The 19883-nt window shown below is 28.9% G+C and overlaps 2 protein-coding genes across 4 annotated transcripts; both read left to right on the forward strand.

Annotated features, from left to right (window-relative positions):
* The first annotated feature begins 7146 nt into the window (after positions 1–7146).
* Positions 7147–10551, forward strand: LOC137834630 (pectinesterase). Its single transcript, XM_068642714.2, has 2 exons — positions 7147–8162; positions 9696–10551. Exons 1-2 carry the CDS (start codon positions 7250–7252, stop codon positions 10388–10390), a joined length of 1608 nt encoding a protein of 535 aa, XP_068498815.2. The 5' UTR covers positions 7147–7249; the 3' UTR covers positions 10391–10551.
* A 2803-nt stretch (positions 10552–13354) lies between these two features.
* On the forward strand, positions 13355–19643 carry LOC137834634 (NAC domain-containing protein 7). Of its 3 annotated transcripts, none has more exons than XM_090302795.1 (6): positions 13423–13998; positions 14421–14459; positions 16357–16544; positions 16609–16880; positions 18138–18414; positions 18964–19643. In XM_090302795.1, the coding sequence occupies exons 2-6, from the start codon at positions 14431–14433 to the stop codon at positions 19296–19298; spliced, it is 1101 nt and encodes a 366-aa protein (XP_090158921.1). In that variant the 5' UTR covers positions 13423–13998; positions 14421–14430; the 3' UTR covers positions 19299–19643. The 3 variants fall into 3 exon arrangements, with proteins under 3 accessions (XP_090158923.1, XP_090158921.1, XP_090158922.1); XM_090302796.1 differs by having other exon boundaries at positions 13425–13998; positions 16609–16884; positions 18145–18414; XM_090302797.1 differs by lacking the exon at positions 14421–14459 and having other exon boundaries at positions 13355–13998.
* The last annotated feature ends 240 nt before the right edge of the window (positions 19644–19883 follow it).

The raw sequence follows: 19883 nt of genomic DNA on the forward strand, positions 1-19883 counted from the left end.
CAAAAGTTTTTTTTTTTTTTTTTATGATTGTTGTAGCCGTTGTCCAAATATCATATATTCTTCTACTTTTTGAACTTTTGACAAACAAAGAACAATTATTTTTTTATTTTTCTGCTTCAACAAATGAATTATGTTGATGATTTTCAAATTGACAAACTCTTTAAACATGTTCAAATTTTTTGCAATTATAACAAAATGATCTATCCTTATTCCAATAATTTTCTATTTCATGATTTTCTTCTTACAAATTCACATCATTTATTGGATGTCGCATTATTTTCTCTTAGCTTCTTTCTCTTCCAAATGGTTTTTTCCTCTTCCTCTACCTCCACCTCTTCCAAATGTGTTACCTTTACAAGACTAAAGTATATTTATTGATTCATATTTAATATTATGTCAGGGGTTTAAATGAAACACACTTCTTATTAACTTTTCAACACCATACAACAATATGTGTTCATAGGATCTAAATAACCATGTCAACCCTTGAACAATCATGGTTGAGAAGTTCTTAATTTTCTCTATATCTACTACTATTCTATTTATCGAATTATTCAGCTAAACTAATCAAAAATTTACCAACAACTATTTAATCATCAATTATATCAGACTTTGGTTCACCAATTCAGACAATACACTTAAGCATTGATTCATTTATGAATATATTTTTTTTTGTATTTGAAAAGTATAAATTAATTAAATATTTTTAAACTTATCCTAAATTTATACATTCAAATAAATATTACCTTCTTATTGTCTATCTCACAATTTACGTATCACATCCTTTTAAAAATGTTTTCTAATCGTCTTCCTTAACAGAATTTGATGATAATTTTTTTTAAAATATTAATTTATTAATACACAATTTGTAACAATATAAAGGAAGATAAAAACATGGATGGAAGTAGTTAGGAATTTCTTTTAAAAGAAATAACAAATACTATTTATTGATTAAGATTTATTTCACATAATTATGTAGGAATAATATATCTAAGAATTCTTCACTCAGAAACTCTTGTTACAAATTATAAATTTTTTGCACACTCTTGGATGCAAGTATTCATCACGTTGTTCACAAGATCATGAGCACCTGAGAAGCAAGTAAAGTCAATGGTCAAAATCATGAAAAATAATAATTAATGAAATCAAATATAGAGAAAAAATATAAATTTGTGAAAATAAGTAAATGTTTTGATAGTACATACCAATGTTGATGGCAATGGACTTCATCAAGCGACAACTAGTAACACAATTATAAATAGTATTAGAGAGTGATTCACTACAATGTGATTCACAATCTGATATACAATTTGGTTTACTAGTTGCTTCTTCATTACATTTGAAAAAACACTTCAGTTTGCAAAAAAATCCAGCATCAATTTTGTTATTTGATTGAGCTGGTGTAAAACTCAATAGAATCATAACCGCGATTATAATTCCAATAGTTTTTCTCTCAATCTTTTCCATAACTTTTCTTGGAATTTTCTCTAAAGATCTAAAATTGATGCAAAAGGTCAAATCTCACTTGTGGTATTTCAAAAAATGTAAACATAAATTTATAGAAAAAATATTGTAATATTATATTTTCTTACTCATTAAAATATTTAATTAATCAATTATATTTTAATGAGAAAAAAATTAATACAATATATACACATTAATAATCTATTTATTAGTTTCTTCTAATAATTAATACATGTAATGAATTTAACATTTTGGCTATGTATATTTTTTAAAAATAGTATCTAAACAGGTTCTAAATATTAAAGCCAATTTAATTGATATATAACACATTCTTTTAATTTATATTAGAGTTAGCTAATTTGTATGCTAAGAAAGTCAGTAAATATTATTTAATTCTATAACTAATTTAAAGAAAATACTCTTCATTGAACTTGGAGATTTTTTTGTCTTAAGAAATTAAGGTGACTAAATATGTGGATGAGTTATAACTAAATGTATATACACTTGTTTTTTTACATATCTAACTTTTTTTTTATAAGGTTGGAGCATTCTTAAATATTCTAAATCTATTTATTTATTTATTGATAAAAAAAATTAATTTCAATATTAAGAATAACAAAAACTAGAATCTCCACTAATTGAAAGCAATTTTGGAGTGGTAACATTAACTTGGATGAAAGCAGTGAACAATTATATATACTTAAGTTTATGATTTTTTTTTTTTTACTTAGAATTAAATTTAAAGATATTATATACTCTTTCAAGTGTTGATATCAAGATTGTAATTAAAGTGTTGGTGATCGGGCCATAATTATGAACAAAAATGTAAAAGTGGAAACTAATTGATACACAATTAATCATTCTTAACTAAATTTTTGAGACATTTTTTAATTCAGGAGTTTGAATACTCTAAGTTAAATTTTTTAAACTTTTTATCAATCTTAATGATGAACTTATTTTTTTTCAAGTAAATAGAGTCTAAACTTGGCAATAGTCTCGCTAATGTAAAACATATGATAAATTTTATTAGCCTCACATGATTTTTTTTATTTTTTATTTATTTATCAGCTTAGCCTCACATGATATTATACAAAATTTATAAAGGAGTAGTTGTTGCTTTAATCACTTTATTGAATAAGGAATATTTTTTTTTTCTTAGTTTGGAAGTGATATTTGTTACGCATACATCATTCAAATACTTTTTTTTTTCAATCTTTTTTAACTCAAACACCATATTTTTTTTGAAAGAAGCATTGTTAGTTGTAATTCAAATGTTGAAGTTACCATAAACAAAAAATTTCTTCCTCTCTAACAATCAAGTTGAATAACAATCAAGTTGAGTTTTCTCTTGTAATTAAGAAGGTGTGGAAAACTTATTATTTGTCATTTTCAGGCAAATAAAGACTCTATGTTAACAAAAGTTTTTATATTTTTGGTTTGTTATAGCCATTGTCCAAATATCATATGTTCATGTGCTCTTGAACTTTTGATAAGAAAAGATTTTTTTTTTTTTTCTGTTTCACCAAATTAATTATGTTGATGATTTTCAAAGTGACAAACCCTTTAAACACTTTTGTAATTATAACATATTGGTTTACCCTTATTCCAACAATTTTCTATTTCATGCTTACAAATTTCACATCATTTATTGGATCTCCCATTATTTTCTCTTAGTCTTTTTCTCTTCCACATGCTTTTTTCCTCTTCCTCCACCTCTTCCGAATGTGTCACCATCACAAGACTCAAAAATATTTATTGATTCATATTTGAGATTATGTCAGGGATCTATTAAAACACACTTCTTATTAACTTTTCAACTTCATACAACAATATGTGTTTGTAGGATCCAAGTAACCATATCAACCCTTGAACAATCATGATTGATAAGTTTTTAAATTTGTCTATATCTGTTATCTATTGATCAAATTGTTTAGCTAAACTAATAAAAAATTCACCGACAATTATTGAATCATCAATTCTATCTTCATGATACTTCATTTTATTTACCAATTTAGACAATCCACTTAAGTATTTATTGATTTATTTAAATTTATTTTTTTTTGTACTTGAAAAGTATAAATTAATTAAATATTTTTAAACTTATCCTAATTTTACCCATTCAAATATATATTAACGCCTTATTGTCCGTCTCACAATTCACAATTTACGAGTGACTTACTCTTAAGAGTGTTTATCACTTAGTTTTAAGAATGTTTTCTAATTATCTTCCTTAACAAAATTTGATCATAATGTTTTTTTTTTAAATTATTAATAAACAATTTGTAACAATAAAAAGGAAGATAAAAATATGGAGGAAAGTACTTATGAATTTTTTAAAAATAAATAACAAATACTACTTATTGATTAAGATTTATTTCAAATAATTGTGTAGTAATAATATTTCTTCTAAGAATTTTTCACTAAAAAATTCTTGTTACAAATTATAACTTTTTTGCACACTCTTGCATGCAAGTATTCATCACGTCGTTCACAAGATCATGAGCACCTACAAAACAAATAAAGTCAATGGTCAAAATCATAACAAAACAAAGTCAATTATCAAAATCATGAAAAAATAATTAATGAAATCAAATATAGAGAAAAATTATAAAATCGTGAAAATAAATAAATATTTTTAGAGGATATACCGATGTTGATGGCAATGGACTTCATTAAGCGACAACTAGTAACACAATTATAAACATTATTGGAGAGTAATTCACTACAGTGTGATTGACAATCTGATATACAATTTGGTTTAGACTGTGCTTCTTCATTACATTTGAAAAAACACTTTAGTTTGCAAAAAAATCCTGCATCAATTTTGTTATTTGATTGGACTTGTGTAAAACTCAATAGAATCATAACCGTGATTATAATTCCAATAGTTTTTCTCTCAATCTTTACCATAACTCTTCTTCGAAATTTCTCTAAAGATCTAAAATTGGTGTAAAAGGTTAAATCTCACTTGTCGTATTTCAAAAAATCTAAACTTAAATTTATAAGAAAACAATATTGTAATATTATATTTTTTTACTCTTTAAAATATTTAATTAATCAAATATATTATAATAAAGAAAATATTAATATAATATATACACATTAATAATTTATTTACTACTTTCTTCTGATAATTAATATATGTAACATTTTTATGTATAGTTTTAAAAAATAGTATCTAAACAGTTTCTAAATATTAAAGCCAAATTAATATATATATATATATATATATATATATATATATATATGTAGGAAACTTCTGATATTTATTTTACTGATTTAGCCAATTTAATTCTATCATATTATTTTTAATTGACTATTTATTGAAACTTTAATTATGTATATTTTATTTTTATTGTAAATTCATAATACTATTTGATTAAGATTAAGGTAGCATTTTGATATTATCTTGTCCATTTATGTACATATTTAAATATATGTATTGAGAAATATTAAGTGAGAATTATTCTCTTTTAAAGATATATAATTACTTGTTTTAATAAAAATTTAATACATGTATTATTACAAAAATGTAACCAATTTATTTAAGTGTTTGTTCATTATAAGTTTTATTTAAAAAATTACGGAATGTATAACTTTTTCTTATAATATTTATTATAGTAATGTTAAAAAGATCAATATTTTATAAGGTGATATATTTTTTAGTCATGTTTTATATACTTAACTATTTGCATATATATAATTTTTTAACAATATTAATATTATTGGTAGAAGTATATTAGTCTTATGGAAGACCAAATTTTAATGAAGAACTCATGCGACCCCTACTTATTCAATTTTATGGATAAAATATATATTATTTTTAATTATCTCGATGCATATTATATTTTGTAAATATATATGTAATGTTTAATAATTTTTAATCATCAATTTTATAATAATATACATTAATTATGTATTTGTAAAACATAATATCTTTATTAAATTTTAATAAAATATAATTATTGTACAACAAAAACTTCTATATGTATAAGAAAAATCTTTAAACTGCTTTAAAACACAATACTAGAAGGGGTGCAAATAACAAATAGGTCATTTGCACCTCTTCGAGGCCCAATTGCAAATCCAGAACCCTCAAGCAACAAAAGCATGGGAAGTACTCAAACAGCTATATAGCATAGGAATGGATATGGACACTGACATGATATGGATATGAACATGAAGATACATAAAATCTCTAAAATGTAGGACATGAGAATACGAATCTATATATTATATAATTATGAATTATAAATTGACAATAAATATTTATATGCACAAGTATGTTTCAGATTTTTGTTGAGAATATGATGTTTTTCATGACTGGTTCAAAAGAATTTGTTCATTATTTTTATAATCATAATAAAAATTATACAATAAATTTGAGTGTTTAAAAAATTATTGTATTTATCATTTTTAAAATTATGTTAAAACTGAGCTAGAATTATCAGACATTCAACAAATATTTTTTGAATTGAATACTTCACTGATAAATGTCATACGAGTGTCGACACCGATACTTGTGTCCGGATACACTATTTAAGAGAAGTGTCCAAATCTCATATACCATTTTTTTTTTCAATTTCAAAACATTAAATTAAGCTTTTTTTCTCGTTTGGACGACTAAGCCACAAAATAAAAAAAAATAAATTAACCTACCAACCAAACAAGTCATATCCATGAACGCGTTGACACAGTGTGTATATCTTTGCAACGCCATTAAAATACACAATCCAAATTTGTCAAAAATGGCACATACAATTTTGCTTATTCCTCAAACCACTGCACATGGGTTACCCTAAATTTTCAGATAAACACATATGCTTGAAAATGAAGCATTCGAATACAAGCTCAGCAAGTGAAAATGGTTTCTACGTTCAAAGAAACTTCTCCTTCTCCTATGCCTGAATAACTCTACTCAAGAAAGGATAATATATACAATTTTTCTTTTGCCACATCGTACATGCATGTGAAACCTTAGCATACAACTTCAGACCAACTCAACCTTATTATCCTCAAACGATTCAAGTTTACTTTTGTGCTTTGTCACAGCCGTCACAACAACATTAACAAGTAAGCTTCAGATCTGTCAAGACCACAAGACACTTGTTTTTCTTGCAATTACACTTGAGCAAACCCTAACTTGCACTGGTTCAAGCATTTGAAAAATCATGTAATGGGAAATATCATGATTGTGTTGGTAAGTGAGATTTGGAGACATAAGAATAATTACATTTTTAAAGATAGAGTGGTTGACCATTCTGAAATTTTCTCTTTGATACAATTAAAGGTTTAGTCTTCGATCATATCAAAACTTTCTTCTATGAACTTCTCCTTTTTGGATTGGTACATATAACCTCTGATTTGTATGCATTCGATTAAAAGTTGTTAAAGAGTTTAGGTTGATCGGATGTTTTTTGGAGTCTTTTAGGAGAGTTAGCTATTATGATAGTCTTGTATGTTCGAGAATTTCTGAATAGTATTGTGTATAAGGGTTGAAACACGATAATATTTATTTATTTATTTTTTTGGATAAAAAAATGTTATGATCCTTTCATTCTTTCTTGCAAATGCATTCACAGATTGTATCTGTGTCATTCTTCTATTCAGCTCACACGTTTACCCCTTCCACACTCCACATCCACCAAAGAAATATATATATATATCCAACAACATCTCATCACAAGAACCATTACAAAACCAAAAACATATCAAACACTATTTGTTGTGCAAGTACAATTGACAAACAATACAACTCTCATTGTTAATTTCTTGAATCTCCACAATGGAAACCCTTATTGCAAAAACATGCTTCACACTGCTCTTCATGTCTTCAATCTTCTCACTAGCCTCATCAAGAAGAGGACCAGCTTCATCCAGCAACATAGATTGGTGGTGCAACCTAACCCCACACCCTGAGCCCTGCAAATACTACATCACCACTAACCAAACCAAGAGCCACCATTTCACATTGATCAAGCACAGAACCATCTTCCGAGGAATGCTTGCTGAACATGCCCTAAACCAGGCTCTCATCATGCAGAAAGAAGCACTTGAATCCGAACAATCCAACATGCCAACAAAGAACCACAGAACAGTGCATGGTGACTGCTTGAAGCTCTATGGAAAAACCATCTTCCACCTCAACCGCACCCTTGAGTGCTTCCATGGGAACCAAAACTGTTCATCGGTTGATGCACAGACATGGCTCAGCACTGCCCTCACAAACATCCAAACGTGTCAAGATGGAACGGTTGAACTTGGTGTTGAAGATTTCAAGGCTCCCAACAGCAAGAACAATGTGACTGAGATGCTGAGGAACAGCTTGGCCATCAACATGGACTTCATGAAACATGATCATCAGGCACAGAAAGCTGATGAAGAAGCGTTTCCAAGTTGGTTTTCAAAGCCAGAGAGGAAACTGTTGCAGTCTGCAACGATAAAGGCTCATGCAGTGGTGGCAAAAGATGGTTCTGGGAATTTCAGAACTGTGCAAGATGCTCTGAATGCTGCGGCAAAGAGGAAGGTGAAGACGAGGTTTGTGATACATGTGAAGAAAGGGGTTTATAAGGAGAATATTGAGGTTGCTGTGCACAATGATAACATTATGCTGGTTGGTGATGGAATTTCAAACACTATAATCACCAGTAGCAGAAGTGTTCAACAAGGTTACACCACTTATAGCTCTGCAACTGCTGGTGAGTCATCTTTCATCTTTCCTTTCTTTTTCTTCTTATTCCTTAAAGTAGAATATAACATTTTGGAGATTCTATTAAAAGATTATGATATTTTATAATATTATATATATATATATATAAAATGAGAGACGATTTTAAGAGGATGAGTTAAATCTAAAAATATGATTTTAGAATCATTTCCAACCTATTTTAACAATTTTTTGTTCAACTTATTTAATGATTCTTTATCGACTATTATAAAATAAGATAATAGTTTATTTATTATAAAAATTTAATAAATAAGAATCTTTCATAATATTATCAACCAAATCCTCTTACAAATCTTATGTAAGCACTTCCCTCCTCATAACCTAATTTTTCTTTTTCAAAAGACTTATTTTCTTTACTATAATACGTGTTTAAAATCTAACCAAAACAAAATTAGCCTCTTAAATGAGCTTATTCACCTATAGTATAGAAGAGTTTATGGTTCCTTTAGTAGTGGTTTTTTTGCTTCTGGTTTTGATTAATCACTTTTTATATTAACCCAGTTTTGTGCTATATATTAGTCCTCTCAGTAAAAGTCATTTCGTTTGTTTTCTTGTTTTCTAAACTATTGAAAATTTCATCTTTTGTGGTCTTTTAATAAGGTTTTAGGGCATGCATACGTATATGCGTATGTAAGAATACGAAACTTCAATTTTAATTTGAGGCTTTGATGGAAGAACAGTTAGAGTTTAATCTTTAATTAAATAGGCATATTATTCTTTGTTCCTTGGCTTTTACACATCCTTCAATACCTTTTTTTCAAAAGAAAATAGAAGAAGTCTCAATACTTTATTTTTAAATATTCCAAACAAAACATTAAATAAAGTCAAACCCCAGCTCAAATGAATGAATAATAGATTGGATTTTTTTCTTAATTCACCTTATTATTATCATCCATATAATTGTGTTTCTATATCATTAGGGAAAACATAACTTCCATATAATTTTATCATAAGTAAACATTTAGCCAATAAAATCTGATGGTGTGAAAAGTTTATTAGAAAATTACACTTCATAATTTGATGGCTTATCATTCCTTTCAATTGAGAATTGATTTGATGGTTAGTAGAATTTGAAAAATGTTTGTAGTTCAGGTGTTGAATAGATTGATTTTAGCCACTTTCAGTATAAGAGTTGAAACATCTCCTAAAGTGTCTGTATAAGGGTTGGAAGATCATGAAGTGTCTCATTTTATTTTATTTATTCTTTACTGATAAAAAAATACTCATTTATTATATAAAAATGTTATTTTGACAACGGTATATATAATCAAAGTCAATAGTTTATAATCTTTCAAAATTTCTCTACTCATCTCATGGATCCACAATCAAAGATTATTCTCTACTACTTTTAAATTTTTTTTGGATGAATTGTCAACGTATCAAGACTCTTTCATATATTTAGTTAAACCCTAATTATTAGTAACATGTTTGTTTGTAATGGTGTATGATGAAAATTGCTTCCTTCAAGCCATTCATATTCACTCTTTGAATGATTGAATTTCAGGCATAGATGGTCTCCACTTCATTGCAAGGGACATGACCTTCCAAAACACTGCCGGAGCTCAAAAGGGACAAGCGGTGGCGCTCCGGTCGGCCTCCGATCTCTCCGTCTTCTACCGGTGCGCCGTCATGGGCTTCCAAGACACCCTCATGGCCCATGCACAACGCCAATTTTACAGGCAATGCTACATCTATGGCACCATTGACTTCATATTTGGCAATGCTGCAGTAGTCTTCCAAAATTGCTACATTTATGCTAGAAAACCCTTAGAGGGCCAAGCCAACATGATCACGGCCCAAGGTCGAGGCGACCCGTTTCAGAACACTGGGATTTCCATCCACAATTCTCAAATTCGGGCCGCCCCAGACCTCAAGCCCGTGGTTGACAAATACAAGACCTTCTTGGGTAGGCCTTGGCAACAATACTCAAGAGTTGTGGTCATGAAAACTTACATGGACACCTTGGTGAGCCCGTTGGGCTGGTCCCCATGGGATGATTCTAATTTTGCCCAAGACACACTTTATTATGGTGAGTATCAAAACTATGGGCCTGGTGCTTCTACAAGCAGTAGAGTGAAATGGCCCGGGTTTCATGTGATCACAAGCCCAACTGAAGCGTCTCAATTTACAGTCACACGCCTTCTTGCAGGCCCAACGTGGTTGGGCTCTACAACTGTGCCATTTACCTCTGGTCTCTGAGCCTGTGCTATAGTATTGTTCCATTACATTTATTTGGAACTAAGTTTTTATATGTTGTGTAGTTTGTGTAAAAACGTTTACTATTGATATTCTTTTGTACACTATTTTATACTGTATTATTATTGTTATTCATTTACATATATTATTTTTTACATTTTATTTAAATTTTGTTTCATTTCTCCCCTTCACAACTGTGGATTGTTCTTTCAGTAGACAAATTTTGGAAATTACTCTTCTTTTTTCCTTAAGAATATGAAAACTGGTTTCTTTATTTATTTATTTTTTAAAATATAAATTAATTAATAGCTAAAACTTAGTGTTTAATTAAATACTAATTTAAAAATTAATTTAGAAAATTGAAAACTAGTTTAGATATCAATATTTTTTTAATTTTTAAAATAATATTTAATTTAGTTAATATAATAACTAATTTTTTATTTCTAAAATTAATTTTAGTTTAATAATTTTCTAGTAATATGAGAAGTTATTGCATTCTAAATTCTCCTATGCTTGTTTTTTTTTTTTTTCTGTTTGGTATCTTGATACTTTGATCTGTCTTTTTTCGCTTTAGTTTGTTTTTGGCAGGATTCATTTAGGTAGTTGTTTGGAAGGTACTGTGTTGTTAGGTTGTCTTGATTTTTTTGTATATGGGTTAGATCACCTCTAAATATGTATATATTGTTTATTATTGATAAAAAAAATCACATACCCTTCAAACATAATATTTGTGTTGTAAAATTGAAATATATATAAGAAGAATTATGAGTTACATTACATATTGATTACGTACTCAGCTACAATTTGAAAGTATGAGTACACTTAATTACTAACTTTAGAGTATTGCATCTATTACTTTTGTCTCACTACAAGTTAACAATTATTATGGGTTTAAGATTTTGGCTTTTAGAAAATAATGATTATAGGTAGCACCATTGTAATTGTTCCTAGGAACCACCTTGAAATTAGGTATATGGTGTGCAAATGTTGTATGATTAACCTAATTATATGTCGAACAACCATCACTTATGCAGAATTAATTAGAAAGAGACATGAACAGAATGATGAGAATGAGTTATCTGAACACAGCATCCATGAGATTCAGAGTCACTCATTCTCAGTATCATCATCACAACAATGTCATCACAGTTCAGAATTGAACAAGATTGTGGAAATGGTAGGGTCTAGGAACACACTGGGAGCCTAGGAGGGGCCACCATGCCTCATTTCTCACAGAATTAATGACCTTTTTTTTTTCTCTCTGAGTGTGGAAGCTGTTCCATTACGTCAACACTTGTGACAAGCAAATTAAAATGTTTTTTTTTTCTTTCATTCCACATGGAATATGCCACATGGAATATGGACCATAGGAGATAGAAATATATAGGAAAGAAGTAATGTAATAAGTGTTAAAAGAAAATCTACATAATAAAAATAATAAAATTTATAATATCCTATTTTCTTAAGTGCTTCGAGATTTCACATTAACTAATGATAAGAATATTTTATAGTATATAACTCGGTGCAAACTTTATTTTATAAGTTGGTTTTGTAAAGTTGAGTTATGCTTAAAGTTCATTTCGTTTTATCCTAATAAAATTTGTTAGACTTATTCTATCATCCGTTATCGAGTCACTATCGGACCACTTATAAATTGACCAATAGAACATTTCATAGTATATAAATAGATGTTAATCTCATCTTATAAATCAGTTTGATAAGGTTAAAATAGACTTAAAGTCCAATTTTTAATATAAGTGTTTATGGTATTATTTTTTATAATTAAAATCATAGTTTTTTTTCAATGACTTGTCATAAATATCAAGATTAAGTATTGGTATGGATTATTGAAGATAAACTTAAATCTTAATAAGGAGAATAATATATACTTTACAGAAATTAATAATGTTTATATATATATATATAAATAAAGTTGAGGTGTAATAAATGAGATTATTGATTAACTCCAAACTGTAAATACTTATACATTTTATTTCTTTTTGTTTCATTTCATTACTTTTTATATATATGTTTTCATTCTCTTTATGTTTTATCTATCTTTATTGATTACTACAAATGAGGAAAATAAAGTAGATGGGTGTGTAAGGTGAATGTAAAAGGAGGAAATAAAAATACATTGTTTTTTTTTTATATTTTTTTTATTAAAATTATAGTTTCACTTAACTGATATAAGTACAAGATTAAACTTAAAGGTTAATGTATGAATTAACAAGATAAAACTTAAATCTTAATGGGAGAGTAGGAATAATGCTTACAACCACATTATCTATTATGGTGTAAGATTTATTTGAACTATAAAATTGAGATCAGTGAAGTTTATTAAATAAGGTTTCATATCTGTAGCACAAGTTTTCTTTTCTGTACAAAAAAATGGAAACACTAAATTCTTACTAAAAAATTAAAAAAAAAAGCGCAAATACAAAATGTGATCTGATGTAATAGAAAAAGAAAGATTGGGAAAATAATAATTGCTAGTGAATGGTTTATTATATAAATATACTTATATACCATCATCTACAAATTAAGGTATAATTCAACGAAGGAATGGTAAATTATTCTGAAGTCTTTTCTTTGGTATATGTTAAGGTTTGGTTTTGAATATCGTAAAAGTATCTTCAGCGAGTTTCTCATTCTCTGATTGGTGCCTAAAATCTCTGGTATATATGTATTCAATTAATAGTTGCAGATAAGGTGACATGGTTAATCTTTGAATTTTAAATCGTTTTTTAACTAGTTGTAGTAGAGTAAACAGTCGAAATTTTCTTAAAATATATGTCTCTTTTGCTTTGTAAGAGAGTTTACAGCGCGCTACATTTATTATACATTTATTATATATTTTCTTAGTGATAAAAAAAAAGATATAAAATGTTTATAGGAATTGAATTTTCTAATCTTTGGTGTTTGGTCTGAGGCATTAGTTCTTCTTTTCCTTCACCTTTTGCACTTGGCCTCACATATTGAGAAACAGTGAAACTTGTTGGTGCAGCTACATAATAAAAAGACAGAAAGAAAGGCTTTTGAGAGAGTTTTCCTTTGTTGCATTCTTCACTCTTTGTTAATTGGTTGTGTCTCTATCGGTTGCGGGTAGAGGTGGCAGCATATAGACTCATTTCCTTTCCTTTCTTCTCTTCTCTTCTCTTCTTCTTCTGCCATTTTTCCTCCCAAACCTTTCCCACCAATTCAGCTCTCTCTGATAATGAGATCTCTCTGATCTCACACACCCTATTCTTTAAGAGAAAACAAACAGATTCATCCAATCATCCAACATATATACACTTGCTTCACCCTTTTCTACTTCCACCTCTTCACCCTCATCCTTCTTTTGCCTCTTTCTTTCTCACCCTTTTTTGCTTTTCAATCTCTTCTTTCTCTCAAATTTCTTCTCCCAGTCAAAATCCATGTCTTCTTTGGTCAAGTGTTGTTGAAAGAGAGATATCATATGTATATACACATAACCAGTTTTGTTATAACTTGCATCATATCTGCAGTGTGAAAGGCCAATTCATTTTTCTGAGACATCAAAAGATTCACACAGTTTTCATCTTTGGTGCTGCACCACTTGATCTGTGGCTTCCAAGAGACAAATCAAGGTAAATATTTTCTTCTGTTGCTCGATCTATAAGATCTCTCTCATCACACTCTTTTTTTAAGCACTTCAGGGATAACCAAACCTTATAGAAAAAGTGATCTAACTCTTCCAAACAGTATCATCACACTTTTTCTGATTTCTATTTTCTCTTAACCTCTTCATGCATATTGCTTTATTGATATGCACATACTTGCATGTTTATATGATGGTGGTGCAAACTTTTGCATAAAACTTTTGGTAAAGAAAAGACTGTGATTAATTCATTTTTGCGTTTTGAATCTCCATTTTGTTTGTGCTTGATTATACATTGTTAGGAATTGTAAGAGGGTTGATGAACTTTTTATCCTTCGGGAGCATAGATTATTATGAACTAGTGGGAATCACAATGAGTGACAATCACTTGTGTGTTCTCTTATTGTGCAGTGGATCGTGCATGTCTATAGACGCATGTCTGCTGACTATGTAAGCATCACATGCATAACAATCATGGCCATCCATGCTTTTTCTACATCTATTTATATCTATGTTTCTATAACAAGAATCAAATTTGGATCACACGATTTTGTTCAACTCGATCAGTTCCAACATTTTCACATTCTTTATTAAATACTGACATGGAGAAAAGTGCTATTCCCTAGTCTCAGTGTGAATTCTAGGGAGTTTTTTTTGTAGACCCAACAATCATTCTATTTTTCTGTTTCTTCTCTTTTGTGTTAATTATTCTGACTCTGAGACATCTCTGATTACAAATAATGGTGTTCCTCATCTGTGTTTCATAACCCTACTTTTAATTTTTTTGGCTAATTTTTTGCATAACTAGCTAGCTAGCTAGATTGCAATTGCATACAAGAAATCTGAAGAAATACTTTCATTTGATGCTAAGGAAATCTTGAAATATTTAAGATTAGTTATCTTTAACAATTTTTACTAATATTTAGGATTTTCGGAAGTTTTAAATACGAATTAATTTTATCTTACATTCCACCCAATCTTTCACTTCATTTTGCATTTATAAATTTACAATTAGAATAAAAAATTATTATATTTTTTTTTTCTATTTTCTACATAAAAACTTCAAAAGAAAAATAAGAAAGGAACACTATATATGTGTATGTATATATGTGTGTCATTTGTTTTGTTTGAATTAATAGTATACATCTGATTCGCTTATAATTTATTTTATGATGCATGTAAAAATTGTTTATAAATAATTCCTCAAAAGAATGTAGGAGTGAGAAATAAAACACTTATGTCAGAAACATATATATTATTTTGTGGCGTCATTCATGGTGAATTAGGTTTAAAAATTATGTTCTGCATGCTTCCAGAATTTGGGGAATAATGGGCTAAGGAATAAACCCTAATGTTCAACATTCAGTTTATCTGTCACTAAGCAGCTGGCAGAGTGTAGATCTGCATAAAATTTGTAATAATTCCCTTCAAACAGAAGCTCATCGCATCATTTTATAAAGTATGATTTTATGTTCAAATGTTTGGTGACGATTTAACTGGTTCTAACTTCTAATTATGGAACTGATTAGAAAGAAACCATCATTAAACAAAGATCAAGTAGAGAAATTAATAAGAGAAAGTGAACTATTTGTATAAACTACAAGAAAATTATTAAATAAAAACTAATTTTAGATGAAAAAATAATTAATTTTTATATTAACTAAATTATATATATTTTATAAATTAAAGAAATTATTAATTTCTATTATTAATAAATAATTTTTAAATTAATATTTAATTAGTCAAATGTTTTAACTATCATTTATTTAAATTCTAAATAATAAATTCTAAATTTAGTGGCATAAAACTTTCTCTAAAATATTGAAAAGTGTTACTACTACATTTAATATAATGCAAGAAAACCTCTTTCTCTTTGTCAGTTGAGAATAGCTGATGAAGAGGTTTTATAACTTTTGCATGCATTTCTTACCCTTTGCTTGCTCCATTTATTTACCAAGATCAACACAATGCTTAAAGATTGTAGAACACTATCTTCAAGATCAATTGTGTTAGCTTTCAGAAACATATAATGCCAATTATTCTATTGTTTTTATGGTTTCTTTTTTATCGGCAAGACTCTATGCTATCATGTACAACCAACATGTAAATGTGGATTGAAAGCCAAGCATATACATACTTGATTAAATCACAGCTTTTGCTTAGTTTTTTCTCCCTATTTTCCCACCTACTTCTGCAGCATGTTGCTGCAGGATTGTTATGTATCTTATGGCTGATTAAATTACACACATACACACACATTTCCAACTATATCACTCATAAATTTGGCATAGCAAGAAAACACAGAAGAAAATGGTCTCTTATAAGTGTATGTACTCTATAAATGCAGGGCTGAAAAGAGAAGAGAGAGGGAGAATATGAATAATTTTTCTCATGTTCCCCCCGGTTTTAGGTTCCACCCCACTGATGAGGAACTTGTTGACTACTATCTCAGGAAGAAAATCACCTCAAGAAGGATTGACCTAGATGTCATAAAAGATGTTGACCTCTATAAAATTGAGCCATGGGATCTTCAAGGTAGTGAAATTAGTGTGTAGAATTAAGAAAAAAAGAGATTGTAATGTTGATATTTTGGTTTCAGAGCTCTGCAGAATAGGAACAGAAGAGCAAAATGAATGGTACTTCTTTAGCCATAAAGATAAGAAGTATCCAACAGGAACTCGCACAAATAGAGCAACAGCAGCAGGGTTTTGGAAAGCAACTGGAAGAGACAAAGCAATCTATTCAAAGCATGAGTTGATAGGGATGAGGAAAACCCTAGTCTTTTACAAAGGTCGAGCCCCCAATGGACAAAAATCAGATTGGATCATGCACGAATATCGACTTGAAACAGATGAAAATGGCACACCACAGGCAAGTTCTTTAGATTTTTTTTATCAGTAAAAAATAATAAATATATAGAAATAGTATTTAAGGGATCTTCCAACCTGTATAAAAAAAGTGTTAACATTATTTTTTTAGTTTATAAACCAGCAAATCCAAAAGGTCTGTGATAGGAAAAATGACAGTTCACACCTCCTAATTCAGTCTCTGTGATTTTCCTAATTCAAGTTTACATTTTTAGCTATAGATGATTCTAAAAAACGGCATAAGTATAATTTTTAACAGTAGAATCATTTTACAATCCTATTCCAAAGTTGATTAGATGCTTTTTCTTGGAGATATAGGTTTTAGCTCTTGTATATATTTATGTTTGAGAATTACTTTTAAATTGTTTTGTGTATAGGTTGGATAATCCTTAAAATGTTTAATTTTTTTTGCTGATAATATATATATGCTTTTGAAAAAACTAAACTAAAGAGAAAGAAGCTAGGTTCATGATTTATTTTTGTTCAATAAAACTTAATTATTCATTACATTTTTTCATTATTCTTCAGTTTATTTTTATATATGTAGTTGGTGCATGTATCAGACAAAAGTATTGCACTTGATGGCACTAGAAAGCATGTTGAGTGTTTTATGTATGATGTCTGTATGTCATGCTTATTTCTTTTATAAGATTTCTTTAATTGGAATACATGTACAGAAAATTTATGATAAATATATGGGGTGTGATTAGATACAAAGTAGAAGTGCTTTTAGGAGTTTCATTCTTTGCTGATACAAAGTAGAAGTGCTTTTAAGAATTTCATTCTTTGCTGATACAAAGTAGAAAGTGCTTTTAAGAGTTTCATTCTTTGCTGATACAAAGTAGAAGTGCTTTTAAGAGTTTCATTCTTTGCTTATACAAAGTAGAAGTGCTTTTAAGAGTTTCATTCTTTGCTGATACAAAGTAGAAGTGCTTTTAAGAGTTTCTTTACTGAAAATATAGTTTTTTTTTCTTATAACAGACTCAAAAACTTTTCTAAATTTATATCCAAAACTATTCATAAACTTTAAAAAATTCAAGAAGAAAAAAGTATCTTTAATGTCACTTATTGGTTTCAAATCACATTTTGAAAAGCACTTAAGTTTGTGGATTTTGGAACTGTGTAATTATTCTGATATTGTATTAGCTTTTGTCACTCTTAAGCCATAACTTTTCCTGGTTTACCTTCTAAAATGAATGCCTTTTGAACTAACCAATAGATTAATCATTGAATTGAGAAAAAGAAGTGTGATGGTTTGTAGCAGGAAGAAGGATGGGTTGTGTGTAGAGTATTCAAAAAGAGACTACCAACCATGCGTAAACTGAGTGAGCATGATTCTCCCTGTTGGTATGATGAGCAAGTCTCTTTCATGCAAGACATGGATTCACCAAAGCAAACCTCTCAACCTAATTTGCCCTACCACTTCCCATATCCATGCAAGAAAGAGCTAGATTTGCCATACCATTTGCCTCTCCACCTTCCATTGGAGAACCAAAAATTGCTTCAAACTGCCTCCAACTCAATCACACCATATCGTGGTATGTATGTACTCAATTAATAGTTGTTGATAGAATAGCGGAGTTTGATCTTTGAATTTTAAGTCATTTAAAGGTGGCTGATGAGTGAGAATTGTTCGCACTGGTTCAAGTAAAAGTTTGATCTAGAATTTCTTTCAAATCACACGTTGTTTCGTTCTCTTACTCTAACTAGTGTCTGGACCATTTGGTTTGTATGAAGTTGGTTTCTTGATGTTGTACTTTGCGGGTTATTACTATTGTTGGTTTTTGAGGTTTTGACATGAGGGTTGCTCTTTTAGCCATTGAAAGTGTTTTTGGCCGTTAGGAAAGAATAAAGTACACTTTTTGTATAAGGATTGTATCATACCTGAAGTGGTTCATATTTATTAATTCTTTATTGCTGATAAAAAAAAATAGGATAGCGGAATTTGTTTTTGAATTTTAAGTAATTTTTTAGGTAGTTGTGACAGAGTAGATAGTCGAGATTCTTTTGAGATGTATATATCTTTTGTTAGGAGTTGACTACATTTATTATATCTTTTCTTACTGATAAAAGAAAATATGGTGCAGAAGAAAACCATGTGATGCAGCAGCCAGTATCATCAATCATGCAGCAGCAACAAGTTCAACACTCTGCTCAACAAAACTTTCATGCAGTGTTTGGAAACAATGTGACTGAACAAGTTGCTGATTGGAGAGCTCTTGACAAGTATGTTGCTTCACAGCTTAGCCAGGAAGATGCACCCAAAGAGAACAGTTACTCAAACACAGACAACAACAACAACATCTTTCATGTGAAGAACAATGACAATGTTGAACATTTGGGAGACTTGGACAAGGAAGAGATGATGCCTGAAAATGCCTCAACTTCAAACTCAAGCTGTCCAATTGACATGTGGAAATAGTGGCTGCTGTTAAATTGATTTTCAGTTTATACTATTAATAGGGTTACTATTAGTTATAATATTAAAAAATGAAAAAAAAAATGAACTTATAATTTCTTGTACATAATAAATGAAATGAAATACATGACATTAAAGCTAGTGCATGTGAACTCCTTGTCTTCACTTCTAGCTAGCATCAAGATCAAATTTATTGGAATAGAAAAATAATTAGTAGAATATATTGCCATGAGAGATAAGCTTGCAGAAATTTTAGTTATTGTGTGGTTTAAGAAGATGGCTTTATAAAGCCACTATAAGATGTTCTTGTGTTTGCATATCAAATAGTTATAGAATAAATGATTCTTTATCTTTTTTGTTGTTAATTATTTTGAATTTTTGTTTAACAACTTATTGCTTTCTTACCTTATTGATTTGCATTTTTTGTTCCTTAAAAAACCCTTAATATAGAATAAATGTTTCTCTTTTTCACTGTGAACCTTGTACTAGTGTAAAATTAAGAAATAATATATAGATACCACATCAAATTTTACCATAACCAATGTAGTATCTACATTGTAATATGTTTATTTATTTATTTATCAAACC

Source organism: Phaseolus vulgaris, chromosome 5 (assembly GCF_051622355.1).
Source record: "Phaseolus vulgaris cultivar YP4 chromosome 5, ASM5162235v1, whole genome shotgun sequence".
Lineage (NCBI taxonomy): Eukaryota > Viridiplantae > Streptophyta > Magnoliopsida > Fabales > Fabaceae > Phaseolus > Phaseolus vulgaris.

What these genes read in the sequence shown, in the direction of transcription:
- LOC137834630 (XM_068642714.2), top strand. Translation starts at nt 7,250, where the DNA reads ATGGAAACCCTTATTGCAAAAACATGCTTCACACTGCTCTTCATGTCT. An exon ending in TTATAGCTCTGCAACTGCTG is followed by an intron (nt 8,163 to 9,695) that starts GTGAGTCATCTT and finishes ATTGAATTTCAG; the next exon opens with GCATAGATGGTCTCCACTTC.
- LOC137834634 (XM_090302795.1), top strand. Translation starts at nt 14,431, where the DNA reads ATGTCTATAGACGCATGTCTGCTGACTAT. An exon ending in GACGCATGTCTGCTGACTAT is followed by an intron (nt 14,460 to 16,356) that starts GTAAGCATCACA and finishes CTATAAATGCAG; the next exon opens with GGCTGAAAAGAGAAGAGAGA. An exon ending in CTCAATCACACCATATCGTG is followed by an intron (nt 18,415 to 18,963) that starts GTATGTATGTAC and finishes AATATGGTGCAG; the next exon opens with AAGAAAACCATGTGATGCAG.